General features: G+C 71.1%; 2 protein-coding genes across 2 annotated transcripts; both read right to left on the minus strand.

The window, feature by feature from the left end:
• Positions 1-2655: 2655 nt before the first annotated feature.
• On the minus strand, positions 2656-6367 carry LOC134431254 (glycoprotein-N-acetylgalactosamine 3-beta-galactosyltransferase 1-like). Its single transcript, XM_063179238.1, has 5 exons — positions 6069-6367; positions 5680-5690; positions 5180-5392; positions 3746-4410; positions 2656-2901 (listed from the first exon to the last, which is right to left on the minus strand). The coding sequence occupies exons 1-5, from the start codon at positions 6365-6367 to the stop codon at positions 2656-2658; spliced, it is 1434 nt and encodes a 477-aa protein (XP_063035308.1).
• A 1967-nt stretch (positions 6368-8334) lies between these two features.
• On the minus strand, positions 8335-17424 carry LOC134431255 (protein OS-9-like). The gene is given in 18 exon segments (XM_063179239.1): positions 8335-8465; positions 8468-8497; positions 8585-8656; positions 8659-8822; positions 8824-8969; positions 10053-10208; positions 10211-10345; positions 10423-10511; positions 10959-10995; positions 11228-11313; positions 11405-11524; positions 12957-13044; positions 13046-13159; positions 13458-13556; positions 13640-13716; positions 13816-13879; positions 14949-15119; positions 17260-17424. Coding segments are annotated over 18 exon segments (1944 nt in total).
• Between the last annotated feature and the right edge of the window lie 117 nt (positions 17425-17541).

Raw genomic sequence — 17541 nt, forward strand, 5'->3', positions numbered from 1 at the left:
AGTGGGCACAGGGGACACGGGGGGGGCCCCAGAGGACATGGAGGGCACGGGGGGCACTGCGCGCGGCGGGTGAGTGACACGGTCGCACTGGGAATGGGTGACAGAGCGGCGGGCACACAGGGTGGGTGACACAGGTGGCACCTGGGGGCAGGAATGACCCGAGGTAGGGGCATCACGGGCGGTGGCACACAGTGACGGGGGGGGTGACAGTGAGGGGCGTCACAGGGCGGGGGGGTCCGGCCGCTGTGCGCGGCTGGGGAGGCACTGGAAGGCACTGGGGGGCACTGGGAGCACTGGAGGGCATTGGGGGGCACTGGAGGGCATTGGGGTACACGAGGGGGGACAGTGGGGGCACTGGAGGGCACTGGGGGGCACTGGGGTGGCACTGAGGAGTCCCCGGGACACTGGGAACGCTGGGGGCACTGGGGGGGCACTGGGAGCACTGGGGGGGCAATGGGGAACACGAGGGGGACACCAAGGAGCACTGGAAGCACTGAGGGGGCACTGGGGGGGCACAGGAGGGCACTGGGGGCACAGCAGAGCACTGGGGTATGCCCGGGGCACTGGAAGCACTGAGGGGCACTGGGGGGGCACTGAGGGGTCCTTGGGACACTGGGAAACACTGGAGGGCACTGGAGGCACTGGGGACACTGGGGGAGGCGGGGGGGGGACACCAGGGGGCACTGGAAGCAGTGGGGGGGCACTGGGGGCACTGGGGGACACCGGGGGGCATTGGGGGCACTGGGGGGTACTGGAGGGCACTGGAGGACACCGGGGGGCACAGGGGGAACTGGGAGCACTGGAGGGCACTGGGGGACACCGGGGGGCACTGGGGGGTACTGGAGGGCACTGGGGGACACCGGGGGGCACTGGAAGCAGTGAGGGGGCACTGGGGACACCGGGGGGCACTGGGGAGGGGTCGCTGCCCCGGCCCGTGCCCCGCCCGTCACCGGCGCCCCCGCCCTGACCGGAGCTGAGCGGCGGGGGCGGGGCGTCTCCTGAAGTGGGCGTGGCCATCTGATCTGGGGCGGGGCTTACATAGTAATGAGATGGGCGGGGTCCGAGGGCGGTGAGTTGCTGTACGACGGCCCGTATGTAAATAAGGGGGCGTGGTCAACCGGCATATTAGGCTCCGAAAGGGCGGGGTTTGATAGGTAGGCGTGGTCGGTATGCAAATAAGGTGGGCGTGGCTAAGATTGCGAGCGCGTGGGCGGTGCCTGGTGGGTGGGCGGTGCCTCGTGGGGCGTGGTCGTGTGTGGGCGTGGCCGGTGGGACTGGGTGGGGCCAACCCCGCCCGGCTGCAGCCGCTGGAGATGGGGAGGGGACACGGGGGGGCCTGGGGTCTGTGCGGGGACAAAGGGACACGGGGACACCAAAATGGGACACGGGGACACCAAAATCGGATACGGGGACACCAAAATGGGACACGGGGACACCAAAATCGGACACCAGAATTGGACACGGGGACACCAAAACGGGACACGAGGAAACCAAAATCGGCCACGGGGGCACCAAAATGGGACACAGGGACATCAAAATCGGCCACCCCGTCCTGTACCGCCCCCCAGCCTTGAGCAACCCCCACCCCAATGTCCCCTCCTCGTCACCCCCGGACGGTCCCCGAGGCGTCGCCTGCCACCCCCCAGCACCGCTGTCCCTCACAGCTGCAGGGTCCGTCCTTGTCCCCCGTCTGTCTGTCCCCCTGTCCGTCTGTCCCGGCTCTCCCCCCACCGTGGGGTCCCACACACCCCCCCCAGCTTGACAGTGGGACCCTCCCCCCCCACTCTGTGTCCTGCTGAGACCCCCGGGCCCCCCCCCTCAATCCCTCAGCCCCGCTTTGCCCCCCCCACTTCCCCCCCGGATCAAGGCCATCACATCCCCGCAAAGCTCATTAACAGCCGCTAATTGGGGCCGCGAGGGTCCGCCTGGGGGGCGCGGGAGATGGGGGGGTGGGGGGGGAGTCTCAGGGTATTTGGGGTCCTCAAGCAGGAATGAGGGGCGGCTCCCCCAAACACGGAGCCTCCTTCACCCCCCAGCTTGGGGGGGCACCGTCCCCTCTCGCGACCCCCCAAATTCCCGCTCTGGCCGCCCCCAGGAGCTGGGGGGTCACTTGGGGGGGTCCAGGACTCGGGGGGATCCGTGGGGGGCGAGGGGACAACACGGGGGGACCACGGGGACAACATGGACTTGGGGGGGGGGTCACTGTCACCATGGGGGGTCATCCTGAGGGGGGGCACGGCCACGTCAGCCACGGAGGTGGGGACGGGAAGGGACAGGAGGGGACAGGAGGTGACGGTGCCCACATCGGGGCCTGGCACTGTCCCCTCCTTGAGGTCCTATCGGGGTGCCATCACCCAGACCCCCCCCCATGGGACCCTTCCCCCCTCCCCCAGCCCCGTGTCCTCCTCAGACCCCTCCGGACCCTCCCCGGTGCCCCCAAATTCCCCCCAGGCTCCGTCCCGCGGCACCCCCGGCTCGGGGCCACCAATCCCCTGAGCAAAGCTCATTAACAGCCGCTAATTAGGGCCTCATTAGGGCCACGCTGGGGTGGGCGCAGGGCACGGGGGGGGTGGGGGGGGGGGGCTCGGGGCATTTGGGGTTCCGGGGCAGCAATGGGACCATGGTGGGGGGGGGACCCCCAAATTTGGAGCCACTTCAACGCGGGGGGATCCGGTAGGGCTCGGGGGCTTTGGGGGCTTGGGGACCCGGCTGGCTGCGGGTGGCGTTGGGGGTCCCGGGGGTCCCGGTGGCGTTGGGGGTCCCGGGAGGGCTCAGCGGGGGGCGGTAGCGGGCTCTGTAGCCGTAGGGCCGCAGCCGCTGGCTCAGGTACTCCAGCTCGTACATCTCCTCCCCGGACACGTAGTGGAAGGACACGGCCAGGTCCGAGCAGCACTGCGGGCCCTGCGGGGACACAGGGGGGACACAGGGGGTGGCATCGGGCACCCAGAGCCCCTCACACCCCTGGGTGGCACGGGCAGGGTGGGGAGGGGGCAGCAGAACTGAGCAGGGTGGGGGCAGCGCCAGCACAGAGGGCACGGGAGCACAGAGGGGACACTGGTGACAGAGGGGACATGGGTGACAGAGGGGACATTGGTGACAGAGGGGACACTGGTGACAGAGGGATCACTGCGGGTGGACCTTGGGCCCCAAGGGGGGGGACACGCTGGGGGACACGGCCATGGCAGGGGGGTCATGGCTGGGCAGGGACACCAAGGCCACCGAGGAGGAGCTGTGGCCACGTGTGAGGGGGGACACGGTGGCCACACGTGGGGGACACGGCGGTCACACGTTGGGGACACGCTGGTCACACACAGCTACACAGTGCAGGGACATCCTGGCATGGCCGGGGACCTCACAGGGATGTGGGGGGGCGATGCCATGGTTCCCCCACGTTGGCACGACATGCCAGGCAGGCACGGAGGTGGCTCTGGCTGCACCTCGAGGGTGTCACGGCCATGGGAGGTGACCAGGGACACGCAGGGGGGGTGGTGGCCACGCACGGTGGGGACACCAGAGCCACACAAGGCGTTTGTGGCCGTGGGACTGCCAGGCACGGTGGGCACAGATGCCACCCGAGGAGAGCTGTGCCACTCCCAGGGACACAGCAGCTACTGAGGGCGCACATGGGGGGTTCCGACCGTGCTTGGGGGGGGCACAGCCACTCGTGGGGGGCCACAATCACCCCCCACCCCCAGCCGCCCAGGCTGTGCCAGGCTGTGCCAGGCTGTGCCGGGCTGCGACCCACCTCCACCACGGGGTACCAGCTGTAGCGCGGGTACCAGAAGCCGCGGGCGAAGCGGTGCGTGAGGTGGATCTCGGGCGGGAAGGGGTGGAAGGTTTCCCGTCCCCGCGTGTCCCGCGAGTCCCCCGCGGGCACGCCGAGCCGCTCCAGGCACCGTCCCAGCGCCACGTCCTCCTCGGGGCCGCCGCGCCCGCAGGAGCCGCGGGCCAGGGCGGGGGCCAGGCGGCTCAGAGCGCCCCGGCTGAGCACGTAACCGGCCCCGCCGCTCATGTAGCCCTGGCGGGCGAAGGGACGGAAGCGTTTGCCGAGGTAGAGCGGCCGCTGCGGCGGGAGCGGCGCCAGCAGCCAGCGCAGGTTGTCCAGCAGCACGAAGGTGTCGTCGTCGGCCTTGAGGAACCACTCGGCGCTGGCGCGGAGGTGCCGGTGCACGAAGAGCAGCGCCCGGGCGGTTTTGCGGTAGAGCTGCCCCCGGCCCTCGGGCACCCCCAGCCCCAGCGCGGGGAAGGTCGGGGCGGGCTCGGAGCTGACGAACAGCGCCACGTTGCAGTGTCGCGCCCAGGTGTCCCGCACGTGGCGGGCCCGGCTCTCCAGGGTTTGGGGCGCTGTCAGCACCCAGCACAGCACCCGCACCCGCCGGAACAGCGCCCGCGCCACCGCCGCGTCCTCGCCTGGGGACCGGGGCAGAGACCGCCATGTGCCCGCTGCCAGGGCATTGTCACCGTCCCCAACCCGCGGAGCAGAGACAGCGATGTCCCCGCTGCCAGGGCATTGTCACCGTCCCCAGCCCGCGGAACAGAGACCGCGATGTCCCCGCTGCCAGGGCATTGTCACCGTCCCCAGTCCGCGGAGCAGAGACCGCGATGTCCCCGCTGCCAGGGCATTGTCACCGTCCCCAACCCACGGAGCAGAGACGGCGATGTCCCCGCTGCCAGGGCATTGTCACCGTCCCCAACCCTGGAGCAGAGGGGGTGAGAACCCCCAGGTCCCCCTGCCAGCCCCATCCCACCAGAGTCCTCCCCCCTTGTCCCCACCTGCAACGCCCTCCCCCGCCCCTCAGCGCCCCTCACCCCGCCAATGCCCCCTTCCCTCTGTGCCCCCCTCACCTCACTGGCCCCCCGTGCCCCACTTTTCCCTCCTCAGCCCCCCCGCCTGTGTCCTGCCCCCACCCTCTCCACCTCAATGTATCCCCCCGTGCCTCAGTTTCCCCCGTTCCTCAGTGACGCCCCCCCCCCCACTCCCCAGCCCTGCCGTGCCTCAGTTTCCCTCACTTCAACCGCGTCCCTGCTTTCCCCCAACACCCTCAGCTCCCTCAGCTGCCACTCTCAGGGCGTTGCCGCTGTCCCCAGCCCACGGAGCAGAGAGGGTGAAGCCCCCCACAAGTCCCCCTGCCAGTCCCACCCCCCCCCGTGTCCCCTCTCGGTGCCACCCAGTGCCCACCTGCAGCGTCCGACGGGGCCGCGCCGTAGAGCGCGGGGTACGGGGGGGTCCCGGGGGGGCCATGGGGCACCCGGGGGTCCCGGCTGGGGGCGGGCACCGGCGGGGGCAGCAGGAGGCCGCGGAGGAGGAGGAAGGTGCTGATGAAGCCCACCAGGAGACCCCCGGGGAAGGACAGGCGGGGGCTCTGCAGGCCCAGGAGCAGCATGGGGACACCTGGGGGGCGACATGGGACCCTCCGTCAGCGTGGGGACACCTGGCTTGTAGGGGGGGAATCATTGGGAACCCCCCTGTCATCATGGGGACACCTGGGGGTGTCAGTGGGGACCCCCTGTCAGTATGGGGACACCTGGGGTAGCCACGAGACCATCTGTCAGCGTGGGGACACCTGTGAGTGGGACATGGGGACCCCCTGTCACCATGGGGACACCTGGGGGGGTCAGTGGGAACCCCCCCCCGTCAGCGTGGGGACACTGGAGGGGATCATGGGGATCTCTTGTCACCATGGGGACACCTAGGGGGGTTATCGGGACCCCCCCATCAGCATGGGAACACCTTGCGGGGGTCAGCGGGAACCCCCCCCGTTAGCGTGGGGACACCTGCCCTGTGCTTGGGGGGGGGTCTCTGGGGATCCCCCCGTCACCCCCCAGCGCTGCAGCTTCCACGGGCGGGGCAGCCCCGTGGTGGAGCCCGTGGGAGGAGGGGGACAGGGCACAGGAGCCACGGAGGGGACAGGGTGACACCCACGGACAGGGTGACACCCACGGGGCAGTAACGGCACCACCCCGCGCCGGGCACCCAAATCCAGACGGGGACAAGGGCTGACCCTCTGCTCTCAGGTAAGGGGGAACAGGGGGAGCTGCGGAACGGGGAGCGCCGGCTGTGGCCTCACCTGCTGCCGCGGCTCGGGGGTCCCGGCCCAGCCCGGCGGGGGGTCCCAAGGTCGATTCCTGTGTCCTGGCTGGTCTGGGGGCCCTGCTGGGTCCCGGGGGGTACCGGCGGATCCGGGGGGCCCGGGGGCTCCGGTGGTGCGCGGGGCACCGCTGTGCCCAAGGCTGGGGCGGTCCCGGTGGTCCCGGTCCCTCCGGGTGCACCGGGGGCTGGGGCGGGCCCAGACCCTCCGGGGATCCCGGTGGTCCGGTCGTTCCCGGGTGCCGGTGGCACCGCTGTCTCCGCCCCCCGCGCTCCCATTGGCCGAGGCCGGGCGAGCCCCTAGCCCCGCCCTAATTCTGATTGGCTGCCGCGCCCATGGCCCCGCCCTCCCGCGATTTTGGGCGAGGGGGGGAGGAACGGAGACCGCCGGACAGTGGGGGGGGACACGGGGGGACACAGACACAGCCGGGGGGGGACACGGGGAGGGGGGACACAGACACAGCCCGGGGGGGGACACGGGGAGGGGGACACAGACACAGCCCGGGCGACCTCGGTTTATTGATAAAAGGGGGGGGGGGCGCGAACGCGACATCTCATTATGAGAGAGAGACCCCCCGGGCCGGGGGCGGCACCGGCGGCAACAGGACCCCCCCCAATTACCCCAATTAATTACACACAATCCACCCCCCCCCCAAAATCACGGGCACTCCTCCCCCCTGCCCCCCCCAGTTCATCCGTGTCACAAATGCCCGCGGTGACAGCGCAGGGTCCCCTGGGGGGGCACGGCGATGTCCCCCCAAACAGGGCAGGGTCCCCCGGGGCGTCCTTGGGGTGCCCCCTGTGCCCGGTGCCAGGGCAGGGCAGGGGCACAGCCACAATTCCGGGGGGGCCATTCAGGATTTAAGGGCTCAGCTTTGGGGGGGGTCAGAAGTCTTGGTCCTCGGAGTCGGCGGGCGGGGGGGGGCTCCTGGCGGCCCCCCCAGACGAAGCGGTAATTGTCCTGCAGGGCCTGCAGGCGGCGCCGCTCCTTCTGCGCCTCCTCCGTGCCCTGCACCTGGGCAGAGGGGCAATCAGTGCCCACCTGTGCCCATCGACAGCTGTGCCCCCTGTCACCCCCAGTGCCCACCTCACCTACGTGCCCTGCACCTGGGCCAAAGAGGCAATCAGTGCCCAGCTGTGCCCACTGACATCTGTGTCCCCTGTCACCCCAGTGCTCACCTCACCTCTGTGCCCTGCACCTGGGCCAAAGGGGCAATCAGTGCCCACCTGTGCCCACCGACAGCTGTGCCCCCTGTCACCCCAGTGCCCACCTCACCTCCGTGCCCTGCACCTGGGGAGAGGGGGAATCAGTGCCCACCTGGCATCAGTGCCCACCTGACATCTGTGCCCACCCTGATCTCAGTGTCCCCCTTCATCTCTGTTCCCTGCACCTGGGGAGGGGGGAAATCAGTGCCCACCTGACCTCAGTGCCCACCCCCATTCCCTCAGTGCCCACCCTGACCTCCATGCCCTGCACCTGAGGGAGGAAATCAGTGCCCACCTCACCTCTGTGCCCACCTGACATCTGTGCCCACCTGATCTCAGTGCCCCCCTTCAATCAGTGCCCACCTGACATTTGTGCCTCCCTCTCACCTGTGCCCCCCTTCACCTCATGCCCCCCATCCCCTCAGTACCCCTATCACCTCACTGCCACCCCGTACCCACTTTTCCCTCCTCAGCCCCCCCACCTGTGTCCTGCCCCCACCTCTCCACCTCAATGTGTCCCCAGCGTGCCTCAGTTTCCCCCTGTTCCCCTGTTCCTCAGCGACGCCCCTCCCGCCATTCCCCAACCCTGCCGTGCCTCAGTTTCCCCCACCTCAGCCGTGTCCCTGCTTTCCCCCAACACCACAAATTCCCCTCCTGCCCACCCTCAGCTGCGCCCCCTCCCTCAGAACCCTTCCCCCCGCCCCTCAGAACCCTTCCCCTCCCTCAGAACCCTTCCCCTCCCTCGGAACCCTTCCCCGCCCCTCAGAACCCTTCCCCTCCCTCGGAACCCTTCCCCTCCCTCAGAACCCTTCCCCTCCTCGGAACCCTTCCCCTCCTCAGAACCCTTCCCCGCCCCTCAGAACCCTTCCCCTCCCTCGGAACCCTTCCCCTCCCTCAGAACCCTTCCCGCCCCTCAGAACCCTTCCCCGCCCCTCAGAACCCTTCCCCCCGCCCCTCAGAACCCTTCCCCCCGCCCCTCAGAACCCTTCCCCCCGCCCCTCAGAACCCTTCCCGCCCCTCAGAACCCTTCCCCCCGCCCCTCAGAACCCTTCCCGCCCCTCAGAACCCCTTCCCCGTCCCCCCGCACCAGGGATGCTGAGGAAAATCTCCTTGAGGCTCCGCGAATCCTCCTCCGACAGCCACTGCGCCCCCTCCTCCTCCTCGCCCCCGCCGCCGCCGTCACGATCTTGATCTCGATTTTCCCTGCCGGGCACCGGGGGGTTCATTTGGGTCTGGGGGGGCTCTCCCCGTGCCGCCCCCCCCACCCCCGGCCGGGACCCCCCCCCGTACCTTCAGCGCGCAGCCCCTCCTTGGCCAGCAGCTCCCGCACCTCGTTCTCCACCGCCGGGGGGCTCTGCTTGTCCGGGGGGGCTCCTGCTTGTCCCGGGGGGGTTCCGGATCTTTGGGGGTGTCCCGGCTCCCCCCGGCCCTGCCCGTCCGCGCCCGCACCCGCCCGTCCTTGGCCGGCCGGGGGCTGCTGCCCTTCCTCGCGGCTCCTTCCTCCTCTTCCTCCTGCTCCTCCTCTTCCTCCCTGCGGGTCCCGGGGGGGGTCGCGGCGGGGCTCGGGCCGCTCCAGCCGCTCCATCAGGCGGCTCAGGGTGCTCGCCAGGGTCCGCGTGGCGCGCCTCCGGTCGAACTCGCCCTTGAGCCCCTCGGTCTCCAGCTCCTCCTCCACCTGCACCGGGACGGTTCGGGGCCCGTTCGGCGGCCGGGCCAGCACGGACCGGAGCAGCGGGGCCACACAGGCTGTCCCCAGCTCTGCTGGGCACCCCTGGCCATCCCACAGGGTCCCCAGCCCTCCCAGGGCCTCCCCGCGCAGTCATGGGGTCCCCAGCCCAGCCAGGGGGTCCCAACCCTCCCAACAGGGTCCCCAAACCTCCCAGGGGCTCCCCAGCCCAACCAGGGGTCCCTGGTGTGGACAGGGTGGCCCCACAGCAATGAGGGGATCCCCATTTTGGGGGGTGGGGTCCCAGTGCCCCTGTGGGGTCCCAGCATGGTGAGAGGGGTCCCAGGGCCACTGTGGGGATCCCAACCCAGTCAGGGAGTCCCAGTGCCCCTGTGGGGGTCCCAGCCCCTCAGGGGGTCCCCAATGGGGGTCCCAGCCCAGCCAGGGGTCCCAGTGCCCCTCAGGGGGTCCCCATTGGTGGTCCCAGCCCCTCAGGGGGGGCCCAGCCCCATCAAGAGGTCCCCAGTGGGGGTCCCAGTGCCCCTGTGGGGGTCCCAGTACCCTGTAGGGGTCCCAGCCCATCAGGGGGGTCCCAGCCCCTCCAGGGGTCCCCCAACGGGGGTCCCAGCCCCATCAGGGGGATCCCAGTGCCCCGCAGAGGGTCCCCAATGGGGGTCCCAGTGCCTCTCAGGGGGTCCCCAATGGGGGTCCCAGCCCCTCAGGGGGGTCCCCAATGGGGGTCCCAGTGCCTCTCAGGGGGGTCCCAGCCCCAATGGGGTTCCCAGCCCCTCAGGGGGTCGCAGCCCCTCAGGGGGTCCCCAATGGGGTTCCCAGCCCCATCAGGGGGATCCCAGTGCCCCGCAGAGGGTCCCCAATGGGGGTCCAGTGCCTCTCAGGGGGTCCCAGCCCCAATGGGGGTCCCAGCCCCTCAGGGGGGTTCCCAGCCCCTCACGGGGTCCCAATGGGGTTCCCAGCCCCTCAGGGGGGTTCCCAGCCCCTCAGGGGGGTCGCAGCCCCTCAGGGGGTCCCCAATGGGGGTCCCGGCCCCTCAGGGGGTCCCCAATGGGGGTCCCGGCCCGTCGGGGTCCCCACCTCGCTGATGATGCTGTCGAACTCCTGCTCCATCTGGTTCTTCACCTCCTCCTTCAGCCTCGCCACCTGCTCCCGCGGCAGCAGCTCCAGCCCCGCCAGCAGCGGCCCCGCCTCCTCCTCCTCCTCATCTTCATCCTCCTCCTCCTCCTCCTCCTCTGCCCCGTGGGGGCGGCCTCGGCGCCGGGCAGGGCCTCGGGGCTGGGGGGCTCTGCAGGGCCCGGCGGGGCTGGGGCAGCCTTGGCTGCTTCCTCCTCCTCCTCCTCCTCCTCCTCCTCGCTCGCCTTCTCCCTGGCCTGGGGCAGCGGGAGGGGGCTCAGGGGGAAACTGAGGCACGGGGGGGGCCCGAGGGAGGGCACGGGGCGGTGCCCACCTTCCTGGTGCTCTCCTTGAGCTCCTCGAGGAACTGCAGCAGGTCCCCGGGGCTGCGGATCACCTTGAAGTGGATCCTCCTGCGGGGGTCTGTGAGGGGGCAACGGGGGTGGCAGTGCCAGGCGGGCACCGCGGGCATGGGGTGGGCAACGGGGATGGCAGTGCCAGGGGGCACTGGGGGCATGGGGGACACAGGGGACAACGGGGTGGGCATAGAGGGGACAAGGAGGACACAGGATGGGCATGGGGGTGACATGGGGGACACAAGGTGGGCATGGGGGTGGCATGAGGCATGGGGGGTGACACAGGGGACACGGGGGGCATGGGGTGGGCATCGGGGACACAGGGGGGCATGGAGGTGACATGGGGGCATGTGGTGGGCACGGGGGTGACACAGGGGACACAATGGGGCATGGAGGCGATGTGGGGACATGGGGTAGGCATGGAGGTGATGTGGGGGACACAGGGTGGGCATGGGGGCAGGGGGGACACAGGGGTGGCACGGAGGTGGCACAGGGAGGAGCTCCCAGGACTCACCAGCTGCCCGACCACCAGCTGCCCTCGGGGATGGCTCCTGCAGGGAGGACACCGGGCATGGAGCAGGGCACAAACCCCCAAAGTGACACAGAGTGTCCCCAAGGCCACTGGAGCAGGGCTCAAACCCCAAAGTGACACCAGGATGTCCCAGGGCCACTGGAGCAGGGCTCAAACCCCCAAAGTGACACCAGGATGTCCCCAGGGCCACTGGAGCAGGGCTCAAACCCCCAAAGTGACACCAGGATGTCCCCAAGGCCACTGGCACTCACCCTGGCGCTGTCCCGCTGGGCACCGGCTGTGGTTGGCACCTCCTGCTCCCCGGTTGGCACATCCTGCGCCGGCTCTGCCTGGGTCCCTGCACAGAGGGGACAGGGCTGGCACAGCTGGCACAGGGGCGGAAGGGACGGTGGCAGCGCCGTCACGGCGGGGAGGGGACAGGGCCGTACCCTCCTGGGTGTCCCTGGGTGCCCCCGGGGGTGGCACCTCGCTGTCCCTGTCACTCCAGAGCCGCGAGTCCAGCGAGCGCAGCTCCTCCGAGATCTCCTCCACCCTGCGCTTGGTGTCAGCTGGGACACAGGGACAGCTGGGGACACGGGGACAGCTGGGGACACTGGGGACAGCTGGGGACACTGGGACAGCTGGGGACACTGGGACAGCTGGGACAGCTGGGGACACAGGGACCAGCTGGGGACACGGGGACAGCTGGGGACACAGGGACAGCTGGGGACACTGGGGACACAGGGACAGCTGGGGACACTGGGGACACAGGGACAGCTGGGGACACGGGGACAGCTGGGGACACAGGGACAGCTGGGGACAGCTGGGGACACTGGGACAGCTGGGGACACAGGGACAGCTGGGGACAGCTGGGGACACGGGGACAGCTGGGGACAGCTGGGGACACGGGGACAGCTGGGGACACAGGGACAGCTGGGGACACTGGGGACAGCTGGGGACACTGGGACAGCTGGGGACACAGGGACAGCTGGGGACACAGGGATAGCTGGGGACACTGGGACAGCTGGGGACACTGGGACAGCTGGGGACAGGGACAGCTGGGGACACAGGGACAGCTGGGGACACTGGGGACACTGGGACAGCTGGGGACACTGGGACAGCTGGGGACAGGGACAGCTGGGGACAGCTGGGGACACAGGGATAGCTGGGGACACTGGGACAGCTGGGGACACTGGGACAGCTGGGACAGGGACAGCTGGGGACACAGGGACAGCTGGGGACACTGGGGACACTGGGACAGCTGGGGACAGGGACAGCTGGGGACACAGGGACAGCTGGGGACACTGGGGACACCTGGGACAGCTGGGGACACTGGGACAGCTGGGGACAGGGACAGCTGGGGACAGCTGGGGACACAGGGATAGCTGGGGACACTGGGACAGCTGGGGACACTGGGGACAGCTGGGGACAGGGACAGCTGGGGACACAGGGACAGCTGGGGACACTGGGGACACTGGGACAGCTGGGGACAGCACAGCTGGGGACAGGGACAGCTGGGGACACAGGGACAGCTGGGGACACTGGGGACACTGGGACAGCTGGGGACACTGGGACAGGGACAGCTCCACACTGCAGGGGACCAGGGCAGCCCTGGCACAGAGGGAACGGTGCCAGTCCAGGACAGAGGGCACAGGAACAGGAAGGTGACAGTGACAGCTCCAGGATGGAGGGGACAGTGCCAGTCCAGGCTGAACAGGGCAGTGCCAGCCCTGGCATGGAGGGGACAGTGCCAGCCCCAGGCTTGGGGGGGCAGTGCCAGCTCTAGGATGAAGGTGCCATCTCCAGGCTGGAGTGACAGTGCCAGCTCTAGGATGAGGTGACAGTGCCAGCCCCAGGCTGGGGGGGCAGTGCCAGCTCTAGGATGAAGGTGCCAGCCCCAAACTGGGGGGGCAGTGCCAGCCCCGCAGCCGGGCTCAGTGCCAGCCTCAGGGTGGGCAGCCCCAGCCCCGTACCCACTCCCCCATGCCCCCCGGTACTCACAGACTTGGGCACGCACGTACTGCACGTACTGGGCGGGCGAGAGGGCGGGCTGGCAGCGGATGGGCAGCGGTGCCAGCCCCGGGGCCGGGGCGCAGGAAGGGGTGGTGGCAGATGCGCGTGGTGTGCACGGTCAGCACGTACTGGCACGACTGCGGCTCGTCCACGCGGGCAATGTAATCGCCCGTGCCCTCCTCGCACAGGAACTGCGGGGCACGGCCCCGGTGAGGGCCTGCCGTGCCCAGGGTGCCCCCCTGTGTGCCCCCTGTGCCCCTCAGTGCCCTCCTCGCACAGGAACTGCGGGCACGGCCCCGGTGAGGGCCTGCCGTGCCCAGGGTGCCCCCTTGTGCCCCCTCAGTGCCCCCTGTGCCCCTCCGTGCCCCCCGTGCCCCTCAGTGCCCCCCATGCTGCCCACCTTGCTCAGGCAGGGTGCTGCGCCCCCCCAGCGCCCAGGGCGCTCCTCAGTGCCCCCCGTGCCCCTCGTGCCCGCCATGCCAGCCTTACCCGGACCTCGGCCTCGCGGGCACGCCCGGTCAGGTCGCAGCGGGAGCCGTTGACGTAGCTCTGGCTGTGGTAGCGCCTCAGCTGGTGCTGCTTGGAGGCCTGCAGGGCACAGGTGGGCACAGCGTGGGCATGGGGTGGGCACGGAGCGGCCCTGCCGTGCCCGGGGCGGGGGGCACACCCACCTTGGCATCCTCGTCGTCCCAGTCGAAGGCAGACTGGTAATAGCCCAGCACCAACACGTCGCCCTTGATCTCGGACTCTGGGCACAGGGTGGGCACACGGCGGGCACGCGTTGAGGGGGGAGGGGTCCTCAGGGCCGCCCCGTGCCCGCCCCGTGCCCGCCCCGTGCCGGCGTCACCTTCCAGGTGGTACTGCTGGATGTGGCGCCCGTAGCAGAACTCGTACGTCCACCAGTCCTTGGTCTGGGGGAGGGCAGCGGGTGAGGATGGGCACGGGTGCCCCCCTGGCACCCCCCGTGCCCCACCTTGAGCAGGCAGGGTGCAGTGCCCCCTGTGCCCTCCCCGTGCCCCCCTGGCACCTCCCGTGTCCCTCCCATAGCCCACCTTGAGCAGGCAGGGCACGGTGCCCTCCCCCATGCCCCTAGTGATGCCCACCTTGACCAGGCACAGCACAGTGCCCATGGTGCCCATGCCCCCCTGATGCCCATCTTGACCAGGCAGGGCACGGTGCCCATGGTGCCCATGCCCCCCCTGATGCCCACCTTGAGCAGGCAGGGCACTGTGCCCTCCCCCATGCCCCCTGTGATGCCCACCTTGACCAGGCACAGCGCGGTGCCCATAGTCCTCCATCACTCCCCATGGCCCCCTGTGATGCCCACCTTGAGCAGGCAGGGCGCGGTGCCCTCCCCTATGCCCCCAGTGATGCCCACCTTGACCAGGCACAGCACAGTGCCCATGGTGCCCATGCCCCCCTGATGCCCACCTTGACCAGGCAGGGCGGTGCCCATGGTGCCCCATCACTTCCCATGCCCCCCATTGATGCCAACCTTGACCAGGCAGGGCGCAGTGCCCATGCCCCCCATCACTCCCCATGCCCCCCCCATTGATGCCCACCTTGAGCAGGCAGGGCGCGGTGCCCATGCTCCCCATGCCTCCTGTGATGCCCACCTTGACCAGGCAGGGCACGGTGCCCATGGTCCCCAGCACTCCCCATGCCCCCTGTGCCCCCCATGCCCCCCCTGATGCCCACCTTGACCAGGCACAGCGCGGTGCCCATGCTCCCCATACCCTCCATGCCCCCCCTGATGCCCACTTGAGCAGGCAGGGCGCGGTGCCCATGGTGCCCATGCCCCCCCCGATGCCCACCTTGAGCAGGCAGGGCGCGGTGCCCATGGTGCCATGCCCCCCCGATGCCCACCTTGAGCAGGCAGGGCGCGGTGCCCATGGTGCCCATGGTGCCCATGTCCCCTGATTGCCCACCTTGAGCAGGCAGGGCGCGGTGCCCATGGTGCCCATGCCCCCCGATGCCCACCTTGAGCAGGCAGGGCGCGGTGCCCATGGGCCGCAGCAGCTCTGCCACGCCGGAGCCGTTGTACCCGCGGGGGTCCCGGGGGGGTGCCAGGGGCGGTGCCACGGCCGCGGGGGGCAGGTGGCACTCGTAGAGCTGCTTGAACCGCGATGCCACCGTCACCACGTCCTGCCGCTGCGGGCACGGGGGGCACCGGGTCAGGGCACGGCACCCTTGAACACACCTGGCACCCCTAAAGAGCCTCCACAGAGCCCCCCCGGCACCCCAAAACAGCCCCTGGCACCTTAAAGAGCCCCCCCCATGGCACCCCAGAGCCCCCCTGAGCTCCCTCTGGCACCCTAAACAGCCCCTGGCACCCCAGAGACCCCCCTGGCACCCCAAAACAGCCCCTGGCACCTTAAAGAGCCCCCCTGAGCTCCCTCTGGCACCCCTAAAGAGCCCTTGGCACCCCTAAAGAGCCCCCCCTAAACGTGAACCCCCCCGGACACCGGGAACGCCCCCCCAGTGACCCCAGAGCCCCCCCAGTGACCCCAAAGCCCCCCATGACCCCACAGACACCCCCGGTGACCCCAAAGCCTCACAGTGACCCCACAGACACCCCCGGTGACCCCAAATCCCCCCGGTGACCCCAAAGCCTCACAGTGACCCCACAGACACCCCCGGTGACCCCAAATCCCCCCGGTGACCCCAAATCCCCCCCGCCCCCCCGTTCCCGCCCAAACGGCCGCATCCGGCCCGGCCCCGCCCTGTCCCGGTCACACGGGGGGGGTTGGGGGGGACAGGACGGGGCTCTGGACCCCCCCAAATCCTCTGGACCCCCCCAAATCAGCCGGAGGAGCCCCGGGGCCGTCCCGGGACAAACCGGGACAAACGGGGGCAGCGGGTGTGACCCCCCCGCATTGGGGAACCGAGAGTGAAACCCCCGGTCCGTCCCTGCCCCCCCCCCCTCCCCCCGCACATCCGGAACACGCGCGGGCGGCACCGGGGGGGGAACGGAACCAACCCCCCCCGCCAGGCACGGAGCGGCCCCGCACAGAGCAGGTACGGACACACCGAGACACCGGGACCGAGCGGGAACCCCCGGGACCGACCGGGAACACCCCCCGGGATACCGGGACCGAGCGGGAACCCCCCCGGGACACCGGGACAGACCGGGAACGCCCCCCGGGACACCGGGACCGACCGGGAACCCCCCCGGGACAGACCGGGAACCGCCCCCCGGGACACCGGGACCGAGCGGGAACCCCCCCCGGGACACCGGGATCGAGCGGGAACCCCCCCGGGACACCGGGACCGACCGGGAACGCCCCCCGGGACACCGGGACCGACCGGGAACCCCCCCGGGACAGACCGGGAACCGCCCCCCGGGACACCGGGACCGAGCGGGAACCCCCCCCGGGACACCGGGATCGATGAGCCCCGGCTGGGCTGAGCCCCTTCCCGGGACCCTGAACCCCGGGAGCCGCTGAGCCCCGGCCCAGGAACCCTGCCCGGGACTCCCGAGCCCATCTCGGGACCCCTGAGCCCCTCCCGAGCCCCCGGAGCCGCTGAGCCCCGGCCCGGGACCTCAAGCCCTGCCCGGGACCTCCCCGAGCTCCCGGAGCCGCTGTCCCGGCTGGGCTCAGACTTTGCCCGGGACCCCGACCGTGCCCGGAGCCGCTGAGCCCCGGCCCGGGAGCCCAGCCCGGGATGCCGAGCCCTGCCCGGGACCCCCCGAGCCCCGGGAGCCGCTATGCCCCGTCCCTGGCCGGGACCCCGAGCCCAGCCCGGGACATCTCCGACCTCGGCCCGGTGCCCCCGGCCCCGTTCCCGCCCCTGCAGAGACCCCCGGCCGTGTTCCACTGCCCGGCAGCTGCCGCCGGCCCCGGAACGAGCCCCGGTGAGGAGCTCAGCCGGGGGCACGGGCCCAGTGCAGCCCCTGGCCGGTGCCCCGGGCCCGGTACAGCCTTGAGCGGTGCCCCGGCCCCGGTTCAGTCCCGGACTGGGGCTCCCGGTTCAGCCCTAGCCGGTATCCCGGGCTCGGCTCAGCCCCTGAGCAGTTCCCCCGGTCCCGGTACAGCCTCAGACCGGTGCCCCGGCCCCGATTCACCCCCTGGCCGGTGTCCCGATCCCGGTTCACCCCAGCCCGGAGACCCGCCCCGCTCCGTCCCCGGACAGGTGCTCCCGGTCCCCCCCCGCGGGCGGCCCTCCTGACCCGCAGCCGGTGCCCCGCTCCTCGGCACCCCCACGGCCGGTCCGCCGCTCCCGGTAGAACCCCCCCGGACGCCGCCCGCCTCCCCCTCCCCCAGCCGTTGGCCCCGGTACCGCGGCGCACCTGCCCGGCCAGCACGGGCTCGGCCAGGATCTCGAGGCCGTACTTGAGCTCGCTGAGCTCCTGCAGGTTGAGCGCGGCCCGGGCCCCGCGGAGGGGCCACCCCGGGCCGAGCAGCGCCAGCAGCGCCAGCGCCGCCACCGGCCCCGGGCCCCGCCGCGCCGCCATCTTCCCCCGCCGCCGCCGCTTCCGCTTCCGCCCGCACCTCCTCGCGCCCGCCCCGGCCCCGCTGCTCCGGGCCGCGATTGGTCCCAGTCCCTGCCTGTCAAAGGCAAGAGCGGCTCT

Source organism: Melospiza melodia, chromosome 31, assembly GCF_035770615.1.
Source record: "Melospiza melodia melodia isolate bMelMel2 chromosome 31, bMelMel2.pri, whole genome shotgun sequence".
Lineage (NCBI taxonomy): Eukaryota > Metazoa > Chordata > Aves > Passeriformes > Passerellidae > Melospiza > Melospiza melodia.

Excerpts from the sequence above, each read along its gene's own strand:
- LOC134431254 (XM_063179238.1), bottom strand. The coding sequence starts at position 6,367 with ATGGGAGCGCGGGGGGCGGAGACAGCGGTGCCACCGGCACCCGGGAAC. Across the intron at positions 4,411-5,179 it reads GGCCCCGTCGGACGCTGCAG|GCGAGGACGCGGCGGTGGCG; the intron begins GTGGGCACTGGG and ends CCCGGTCCCCAG. Across the intron at positions 2,902-3,745 it reads GCTGGTACCCCGTGGTGGAG|GGCCCGCAGTGCTGCTCGGA; the intron begins GTGGGTCGCAGC and ends GTGTCCCCGCAG.